The sequence below is a fragment of the Helicoverpa armigera genome, chromosome 21, assembly GCF_030705265.1.
Source record: "Helicoverpa armigera isolate CAAS_96S chromosome 21, ASM3070526v1, whole genome shotgun sequence".
Lineage (NCBI taxonomy): Eukaryota > Metazoa > Arthropoda > Insecta > Lepidoptera > Noctuidae > Helicoverpa > Helicoverpa armigera.
The window spans coordinates 1-10,783 of record NC_087140.1 but is presented as its reverse complement, the minus strand read 5'-3'; the positions used below and the strand labels follow the sequence as shown (position 1 = coordinate 10,783).

Sequence of the window (10,783 nt, the reverse complement as noted above, 5' to 3'; positions counted from 1 at the left end):
ATACCGCCCCGCACGTGGCCCTGCACCCGCACCCACAGCCGCCCCTCTGACATCTGCCTTACTGAGGTATGTGATGTAACAACAGCACTGTGCCGGTCTGCCACCGCCCCGCATAGTGCCCCGCATACCGCCCACGTGCCCCGCACCCGCACCCACAGCCGCCCCTCTGACATCTGCCTTACTGAGGTATGTGATGTGTAACAACAGCACTGTGCCGGTCTGCCACCGCCCGCGCCAGTGCCCGCATACCGCCCCGCACGTGGCCCCGCCCGCACCCACAGCCGCCCCTCTGACATCTGCCTTACTGGGTATGTGATGTAACAACAGCACTGTGCCGGTCTGCCACCGCCCGCATAGTGCCCCGCATACCGCCCCGCACGTGGCCCCGCACCGCACCCACAGCCGCCCCTCTGACATCTGCCTTACTGGAGGTATGTGATGTAACAACAGCACTGTGCCGGTCTGCCACCGCCCGCATAGTGCCCCGCATACCGCCCGCACGTGGCCCCGCACCCGCACCCACAGCCGCCCCTCTGACATCTGCCTTACTGGAGGTATGTGATGTAACAACAGCACTGTGCCGGTCTGCCACCGCCCCGCATAGTGCCCCGCATACCGCCCCGCACGTGGCCCCGCACCCGCACCCACAGCCGCCCTCTGACATCTGCCTTACTGGAGGTATGTGATGTAATAGTAGAGTAAATTTTAAGGCTGTTTTATTGACAGGTGTTCTTTGAACAAACAAAGGCAAAAGCACGACTTTCATGATTAACTAACTGAAATGTTTCCCAAAAATTATGTTCTGTGTGGAAAAAATGCGAGCAGAATTCAAAGTCTTGTGTTTTTTTACGTCTTCTGTGAAATGTCACATTGGTTGCACGGTTCCAAAAAGTTGGTCTTATGGAGAAGAGCCGAAAACTCCAACTAACTTTGAAGACTTAGAAAAAAAAAACATTAAATCTGCTATACCTTCACAAAGATTACCTCAGGCTCAAATATTTGTTACAGTAAACTCAAGTCAAAATACAAATTTCTGAAATCTAAAAGTAATGTTATATTCCAGGTCCCTCCGTTTTGCGGTGCTCCTGCCAGTATCGATGTGCTTCATGAGCACAATACTGACTATATTGATACTTTTCCACGTTTACACTTAAACACTGCTCACTAGAATAGTTGTCGTTGCACTAATTAAATAAATACTATGTAATACACGGTTCGGGTAGGAGGCTGGTGTCGAAAATGGCGTATTTACATCTGAAAATCTTTAGTAAAGATGGATTTTGGTTGCGCAAGTTAGCGCAAGTAAGCGCAATTTTTGCGCAAAATTTATTTTTGTCTTAATTTTGGGGTATTAGCTAGTGATTATGCGGGAATTTCAAGTAGATTATTTTTTTAGATTGCGCAAGTATTCTGCAAAAGATCTGAAAAAATCTTCTGTGTTCGTTATGATAAGTATGTCTTGGTATTAAAACACGGTAACTTTTGGTATTTATTCAGCCTTTCGATTATGGGTAGCTTATGTACTTGTGTTTTGCTAATTTTCATGTCTGTATCTTTTAATTCTAAGCACATAATATAATTTCATTTATCTGTGTAATCAATTATTTAAGTTTAATCTGTATATTAAAATGTAAAAGACTTCTTTTTAGATGTAAGTTGTCAGTTTGTAAGCAAATTATGTATGTGTATATTAGTTTAATAAGTAAGCATTTATTTTTTTACTTGCATATAATAACGCCAGCCTCACAGTATGGTCACTAAGCGCGGAGCGATATTCGACCTTATTAAACATAGTTTTTAGTCTATTTTTCATTGAATATATAAATAAATTGAGTTGCGCGGATAAGGCAAGCGAATTTGAGCTCAATCTATTAACGCTAAGGTCTCGTTTTAAACGCTTTTGAATACACTAAAGTGTCGGTTTGTTGAGGAATACATTTTACTTTTCATCGCTAAGTTAGAAATTTTAAAAATTTCAACGTCTTAACTTTCTTATATCTTCAGCTAATATATCATATAATAATTTTCAAGCTATCTTAATACCCTGTTGCTCTTGTTATTCTTATTTTAATCTTACTTTTTTCTTCATAAAGATATATTATTTTAGTCCTTAACACAAAGGCGTAAAGTTTAAAATAGCATGTTAAAAGTGAGTGCAGTTTGGAGGTAGTGTAGCTTGGTGCTTGTAGAGGTTCATGTTAGGGTCTTTAGGAACGAATTTTAAAGAATGGTATCACCATTTTCTGCCGGGGTTGCCAGTTGAGAGTATTTTTCTACGTTGGGGTTGCTGTATTAAAAAAAGCACGATTGAGTGTGTGTGTTTTTGTCTTCTGCTATGTGGCTTCTAAAAGGTATTTTAAGTAATATTTGAGAGAGATTTACTATAGTGCCATCATGCGTTTTTGCTGATAATCTGAGCCCTGAGCTAAAAATTATTCAGAAAATGTCTTAGCTCTGGTTTTATCTTGCAAAATTAATTTAATTACATAACAGCACTAGAATAGACTAATCAAAATAAAAATAAAGTAAGATTTTGTTTCATATCTTTCTGTTTCAAAAACAATGCAAAGGTTTTCTTAATTATTAATCTAATTAAAATCTGGCAATCCTTCTAACTGGGCAACATTTTAAAATCAAAACTATTAAATTTTGTTATGTCATCGATATATTTTTGTACACTTTACTAGTTACATCACTATTCCTACTTTAGTAAGTAATTTAGGGATTAAGGCGCCATTTTAAAAAGCTTTATTTTAAGAGTTTTTTTTAAGATGATGGTTGGATTTGATTTTGCTGTAGAAACTTTACAAAAAATGTTATAAAGAGTCAAATAATATTGAGCTTGTCCAAAAAATACATTATTAAAGCTGATTTCTATTAGTGTCTACTTCTTTGGATTACAAAAGTGAGTATTGTTATATTTAAAACTGTATTCAGATTCCCCAATCCCTTTAAGAACAAAGAAATATTTGAGACTTTCAGAGAGCACCCTTTGACATTAACGATAGGTAACCCAACCATTTTCAAGTGACCAATGGGTGGCAATTTTCCGGCTGGTCAAGGTTTGGTTATAGGTAGTTATAATCAAATGGTACACTCACCCCTAAGTTTCAAGTATATTTTACACAGAGATGGTAATTCTGAGTATACTTATTAAATCCAACAAGAATTACTTGGAATCCATAAAAGTTCTACAGCAAAATCATATCCAAAGGTTGAAGTAATTAGTTGTACGGGCATTGCTTCAAAGAGTTCGATAGGCGTAGTCTGTGATAGGTACATAATCAGAACTGTGATCAGTACGGTCAAACCACGCGAAACCAAAGATTTTTCTGTGCGGTCGGCAAAATTAACTTAAATGAATATGATATTTTTTAATTTTATTTCAAAGGTTTTCTGTGGTTACACTCAATTTCAAAGTGCGAAAGCTTCATCGACAACATAAAGGTCAGTTTTCTTAAAACAACTGTTAACTATGAATTTTCAGAGTTGTTTTAAGAAAAACGAACGTTTATGTTGTCGGTGAACTTGAGCCTAAAGCTTTGGTTTCCTAGGAAAGCGGTGCCGTCATATAGCGACCGTAATACAGCGGTGAAAGACATCACCAGAACGTTGTCTATGTAAACAAAAAGGGGCGGTTTCCTAGAGAGCGGTAACTGACGCCGTAACTTCAAAAAGCGGTGCCGCCATTTGCGTGACGGCCGTCTTGACGGTGTCAGATAGTTTGGTGAACGTTTTATTGAAAGCGGTGAAGCTTTTTTAATACGTATTTGTGTTTTCTTTTTTCGGAACAACGTCAAAAATTTGTTACAACTCTTGGAGCAGCAAGGACGACGAAATTTTAATAGATTTCGTTCGAAACCACGAAGGCAATATCTAACATAAAAAGTAAAGATTATAGAAAAGTCAACTAAAACAGAATTGGTGTTGTGAAATTTGAGAAATATTAAATAAAACAGGTTAGTAAGTATGATACAACTAACAAAAAGTTTATGACGGTGTGTTAAAACGGCCGTGGAACTTTCCACATGTAATCACCGTAAAGACGACCGTCTATTTGCGTCCGTAATAAGACGGCCGCTATATGACGGCACCGCTTTCCTAGGAAACCCAAGCTTAAGGGATCGATAAAACTGTATTTTGCGACATAGTTGAAAGATCTTATCATATCCTGTGCACCAAGTGCAAATATATTGCCTTGCTTCTTTAAATTACCTATTTCAATATATTTTTTTAATTATAGGTACAAGTTTTTTTTTGCCGACCGAACACTAATAAGTGATGTGTGTTGAGAGATTTATTCGATTGTTGAGTGTAGTGGGTACGTAATATAGTTTGCGTGAGTGATATGCCTAAGCGCAGCCCTGAAGGATAATGTTTTTGATTCAGCCAATGGCGTGACGCCTAAGGCTTATGTGACCTCTTTATATCCTTTAAAAGGTTAAAGTCACATTATTAATGGCTGTATTGCCATTTAAAATTCAGTAATGCTATTGAAGAAAATTAAATAATCGCTTGAAATGTGATGTTATTAATTCTAAAGTTCGCTGGAGAGAAATTAACAGCAAAAGTGTGAATTGACTTGCTCTTTATGTAAAATATACAACTGTTCTTCAGACTTCAAGAAACCTTGTTATTTCTTAAATACCTTAAAATGTGGCTAGACTAGCAAAATGTTTGCCTATGAGTAACAATAGTCAATTAAACATATTTGTGAACATCGTAATAAATATGATATTAATCTATAAGTTACTTGCTACTTAACGGCATTCATTTTGCTAGTTGAGCTTATTTCCCTTACATAAGCATATGTATGCTCATATTTCCTAAAACCAAATTCACGCACAATGTTCCCAAATACCAATTTCTTTAAGCCTTAACTAAGCGTATTGTGCGAACGATTTTAAACCTTAAGTGGATGTTTGAAGAACTAAATTGGATTACGGCTTTGGTGGTAGTTCGGACTTTATTTGACACGTCTTGTAGATTTAAAATTTTGTAATATTAAGGCCCTGTTTTACTGGTTACCGATAAAGTGTCAGTTAGTTCCAATAGTTAACACTATCTGCCAGATAAATGCTGCTTATAATTTCTGTCAGTACCTATCCGAGGCGAAAGCAAAAGTTATAGGTTATCTGTCACATAACCTGGTTCCTGATACGCTATCAGAGACTTTATCAGTAATCTGTGAAACTGGCCATAAAAGTGTTGGATTTGTTTTAGGGAGCTTGAAATTAACAATTTGCTCATTATGTGTGACCTTTTAAATCTAGCTTTCCAAGTGATCTCATATTCGACCATCATTACACTTCAGGCCACAAAAACATACCCAGTATTCTTAAATTGCTACATCAATACTGTACTTAAAACAAATCCAATATACGTACTTGTAGTTTAAATAATCTCCTAAGAATTTGAAGTACAAAATGTCATCGTCACTTTCCACTACATACAGGTTATTCTTATCTATAACTTTCACTATATTTAATAGTCATAATGATATCATTTTACCGAGCACGCCGTAACTCCATGACATGTAAAGCTACCCGTATTGTCTTATATTGTGCACTTTCTTGCAAAGAAAAGGATTTAATTATGTATTATCATGACCAAGTTTACCGATAAAATACACGTTAGTTTTCTTAAAACAACTGTTTAAAATGAATTTTCACGTTTAATTTTCAAAGTAAATATGTAATTGTTTTATGAGAAATGGACGTTCGTGTTGGAAGGAAATATGGGCCTTAGAACGACTGACTCTACAGTTATTCATGTATAATTTACGAGTAATCCGAGGTTTTTCATGAAGATGGTATAATAGTAAAAATTACACTACCAGCAAGTTCAGTCATTATCTAATTATCGTTAGACCAAGTTATATAATTTGTAACTGAATATCAATTTTTTGCAAGCAAGTGTATAAGAGCAACAATCCTAATGAATATTTAATTATTTACTATGATCTCATACATTACTGGGCACTAATTCAAAAGCAGGGTTAATCTATGAAATTAAATACTGCTTCAATTACTAATTATATTTGAGAGCAAGTTTCAGTAGATTTAATATAACTGAGTATAACAGAGACCTTTTAAAGTTTTTTTAACTACACTTTTCAGCAATTAAAATTAATTCTCTAATCAGCGATTGTTCCAAATCAATAATTCTTGATATTCTATTATAATTGTTCATACATTCATTGACATCAAAATTGTAAGAAAACATCTCAACTTACGTTATTGTCTTAAATCTACTGAAATGTGTTCCATAAAGCGAATCTAGACTTCTAGCTTAGATATTCTAGTGATCCTAGTGCATAATTAAAGTAATTGTATTTTGCCAATCTTCACTGTCAGTAAAATGACAATCTGCCATTTTTTACGTACCCATAGATTTTAATAAGTGTATTAAATGTATGTGTAATTCATATTTGATGTTTTATTTCCCCATTTTATTAATTTCCCCAAGAATTTATGATGAATAATTAAGAAAAAATAATTTCTCAAAGATTTTGTGAGTATGGTCATAATTTTTGGCCTGAAGTGTACCTACGCAGGTTTCTTAAGGAAGGGTTACATATTCAGATCAATAAAACAATTCAATAAGTAATAATGTCTATATTTAAAAATCTTGGTTCACAAGAACACCATTTCACAATATTAATCCTTGAAAACCAATATTTTGTACTTAACCTAAACTTAAAAAATATACCTAATTCATACTATTTATATGTGTCAAATAAATTGTATTTATCAGGCTTTATAAGGAGCCTAGCAAGAACTATAAGAAAAGATGTCAACCAGTTACTTCCAGCTTATCATATAGTAATTGGAAGGCTCATGATAATTACAATATTTTGTAGTTTATGTTGACTATGAAATTAATTTACATAACACCAGTTACTAGGAAAACTTGTCTAGTTAGCTAGCCATCTTTTGGCATAGTCTACTATAATGGGGCTTTTTGAAACAAATACCAACATATTTTTTTTGCTGTACATTGAGGTAGGTATTTACATACAAAAGATGTTGTCTAAAAAAAAATAAGGTTGAATACCAAAAACAACACTCACTATAATTTTTTGTGCATTCAACAAATGTATTTAACAAATTACATACTCATCACATTGATTCTACCAATGTATTCAACTAAAAATTGTATTACATTTCATTAAAATTGTCTTAAAAAGGCCTCAGCATGCATGGATGGTAGAGACATATGTACACAATGAAAATCCCATTTTAGAATACATCTTTTTGTACAACAAAGTTACTATAGAAAACTAAGGCACACATACAATTTACAAATTGCCAATATTTCATAGCACAACATTTTTAACTACAAAATATCCTAGCTAGCTGTGTTCTGAAATCTATCTCAGTAAACTGACCAGCGCTAGTAACATCATAAATTAACAATTCTTTGAGAATCATGTTTCTGTTAGCCATATGTATGTCATAACATGAATATCACACTTCTCTTAGGCCCTAATTCACCGACTTCATAAACATCAGTTTATAAAAAAGCAAAGTATTTACTATGCATTTTTATGTATACTAATATTATAAAGGGGAAAACTTTGTTTGTTTGTTTGGTTGTAATGGATAAACTCAAAAACTACTGGACAGCTTTTAAATATTCTTTCACCATTAGAAAGCTATATTATCTGCGAGTAACATAGGCTATATTTTATCAGAGTGCGGGCGGTAGCTCCCACGGGACGTGGGTGAAACTGCGGGAAAACGGCTAGTGTTCCATAAAGTAAACCCTTGTTATAAGAAAACGGATATTAATGTTGTCGATGAACATTAGCCTAACTAATACAATAAGATGGCTTAAATTCATGACATCACAAACGCTAGCCAGTATACCGAGATACATATCAGAACAAACCCCTATATGTATAGTCTTTAAAAACCTAAATAGGATGTCCTAACAGCTTAATTTCCCCTCTAACTTCATCAAACAAATCTTTATAATCTTCGTGTTCCTTTACTAAGACCATGACACAGCCCCTCATGGTACCCATAGCTGCACCAATGTCTTTGCGGCTTGGTGTGTAGCAGTACGGGATGTCCTTCTCCTCGCAGACGGCAGGTAAGTGACACATGATCTCGATCGGGGATATGTCTCCGGCGAAGAAGACGAGGCTGGAAAGAAAGAGGTTGGTGTCGAATACTTTTTTGGAGAATGAAAATTGGTGTTTGGTTTGGGTGGTTACAATAAGGGGATGAGTCGAATAGGGATGAGTTAAAATTGGTGTGTTACAATATGGGAAGGGTCAATCTAATGTTACTTATTCTTTAACTTCGTTGTTCTTAGGTTTGAGTTGGGGTTCAGTATAGCAGAAGATTAAAAGTTTGGACATTTTGATGTCAAGTCCAAAGATATATAAACTAAAAGAGCTCTACTTTTACTAGGTCAAGATGCTTAGGTGTTGATAACGAGATTCAATGCGTATTTACAAGACATAACCTCAAAATTAAAAAAATTACATGTTTATTTACCCTTTTTCTCCCAGCCGCAGTTGCTTTTGCACGATTTTAAGTCCGTTTCTAATGTAGTTTTTGTGTGAAGTAGATTTTTTAATTAGTTTGTAGATCTTTTTGCTGAGTTTCTTCGGCGCCATCGGCTTCGCGATCACGCTGCAGTGGTCTACCTTCTCATCGTAACTTTGTGGCTCATTCTTAATGCTGACGTCTCCCTGCTCTTCCTGTTCTACGGGCTCCTGTTTAATCTTGCCCATTTTGATATATTTTATTTATTTCAATCGTTTATTCTATTGTAAACACGTGCGCACGCCACTACAAGCCATCAACGTGAAATTGACAATGAAGAATACGTCTAGAAATTGTCAGTTGGCCTTTTTTCTCTATCACATGCCAGTTTCTGAACGAGAACTTCGTTTCATTTTACACCTTGCTTGAAAATAAGAAGTATATTAATTGTAATATATTATGATTTAAATAAATATTTTTTTTTTTGGTTTTTAGTGGGAACTTCGTTTTTAATCGTTTATTTTTTTCCTCATTTATTTTTCTCATAAAGTTAACACGGAACGTTCTCATCGTTTCGTTTCCATAGAAACGGCGACATGTCAACAAATTGAAATTTCCTTCAATTCACGCAAGTCGCGAAGAAATAATTTAATTACGATGAAAAACATTGATTTTTAGTAACAAAAACTTGAATTGCACTTAGTCTATCTTCCAAAGATCTTCTCCATGATGGTAAATTGGGCGAAATAACGATATTCTTGTGATAAAAAATGTCTATCTGTTGTAATGATTTGTGTCACATTTTCTAGGGCCTACTGAATATTTTGAAAAAGCTGCGGTCTAACCCTGACAAAGAGTTGCGTTTGCTACTTCTTGGACTGGACAATGCTGGTAAAACGACACTCCTGAAGCAGTTGGCGTCAGAAGATGTGAATCATGTCACTCCCACAGCGGGTTTTAATATTAAATCAGTTTTATCCAATGGTTTTAAGCTAAATGTGTGGGATATCGGCGGTCAGAGGAAGATAAGACCGTATTGGAGAAACTATTTTGAAAATACCGATATTTTGGTTAGTATTCTACTTATCTTGCATCATCATTTGAAATCTGTAAGTGTGTATCTATGGTTGCCATCCTAAAAAGGCTATTATTAGGTCCTGCTTTTATTTACGTAATGGAAAATTGAGTACATTACATATCACTATAAAATAACTATGTGTAGGTGTAATAGGACATTAAAAATATTATTTTTATAAATAATCTTTAACTGTGAACAAGCAAAACTCTACTTCACTTAGGACTGCACCACATAAAGATTATTTTATTTTTGTATCTAATGTGTATTTTAAATATGTTACAGATTTACGTAGTGGACTGTTCTGATCACCAAAGACTGGAGGAAACTGGTCAAGAGTTAGCAGAATTACTGGAAGATGACAAGTTCGTGGTACCACTGCTGGTGTATGCAAATAAACAAGACTTGGCTACAGGTGAATTACATTTTATTTGTATATCTTTAAGCATTTTATGAAATCTACTTTATGATAAAAATATATGGTTAGAATTAATTTACTTAATAACCACTTCACTGTCCGATGCAGACACAATAGTTAATCTCAATGGTGTGTATCAAATATATGACTCGTGGGACAGTGAAGTTATTAAGGCTGATTTCAGCTCTATTTGAAATTTAAACTAAATAAACAACTGGAAATATTCATTCTTTCTCCTTCTATGAGGTTAGCTCAGCATATCTTCTAATTTCATACTCCTTTATTTCACATTAGCAAGGAAATTACATTGTTTTCGGGTTCTGTTACACAATCCATCCATAGATCAATCAAGAACTCTGTAAATCTGTTACAGCATTACCAGCCAGTGAGATAGCCCAGCACCTAGGTCTGCACCTCATAAGGGATCGCACTTGGCAGATACAAGCCTGTGTAGCTACTGATGGCACTGGAGTCAAGGTGAGTAAGACTTCGCCCACAAATTAGTCAATGCCCACAAAAAAGTCGCTTTTTCTGTCCCTATGTCCCATTGTCCCTTTGTACGCAACTGATTTTCATGCGGTTTTTTAATAGATAGAGTGATTAAAGAGAAGGGGTCTTACGTATAATAACATACATTAAATAGTGGAGAAATACTGTTATGCTATGCGAAGCGGGCGGCTAGTAATCTTATAAATAAAGTTTAGATTACACTTAGAAACAAATATAATTCCAATCTGCATTGCTCAAGCATGGTGATTAACGCTCACTACTGCTCACCTCTGTGTGAAAGGA

General features: G+C 35.3%; 2 protein-coding genes and 1 long non-coding RNA gene across 3 annotated transcripts; 2 read left to right on the top strand and 1 right to left on the bottom strand.

The window, feature by feature from the left end:
• The first annotated feature begins 495 nt into the window (after positions 1 to 495).
• LOC135118337 (uncharacterized) lies at positions 496 to 6,427 on the top strand. The gene is made up of 2 exons (XR_010277521.1): positions 496 to 554; positions 1,064 to 6,427. It is a non-coding gene; the product is annotated as an uncharacterized LOC135118337 (long non-coding RNA).
• Positions 6,428 to 6,602: 175 nt separating this feature from the next.
• Positions 6,603 to 8,854, bottom strand: LOC110381107 (H/ACA ribonucleoprotein complex subunit 2-like protein). Its single transcript, XM_021341316.3, has 2 exons — positions 8,508 to 8,854; positions 6,603 to 8,150 (listed from the first exon to the last, which is right to left on the bottom strand). The coding sequence occupies exons 1-2, from the start codon at positions 8,744 to 8,746 to the stop codon at positions 7,919 to 7,921; spliced, it is 471 nt and encodes a 156-aa protein (XP_021196991.1). The 5' UTR covers positions 8,747 to 8,854; the 3' UTR covers positions 6,603 to 7,918.
• Positions 8,855 to 9,067: 213 nt separating this feature from the next.
• On the top strand, positions 9,068 to 10,615 carry LOC135118335 (ADP-ribosylation factor-like protein 3). Its single transcript, XM_064040070.1, has 4 exons — positions 9,068 to 9,230; positions 9,308 to 9,568; positions 9,859 to 9,988; positions 10,365 to 10,615. The coding sequence occupies exons 1-4, from the start codon at positions 9,225 to 9,227 to the stop codon at positions 10,493 to 10,495; spliced, it is 528 nt and encodes a 175-aa protein (XP_063896140.1). The 5' UTR covers positions 9,068 to 9,224; the 3' UTR covers positions 10,496 to 10,615.
• Positions 10,616 to 10,783: the final 168 nt, after the last annotated feature.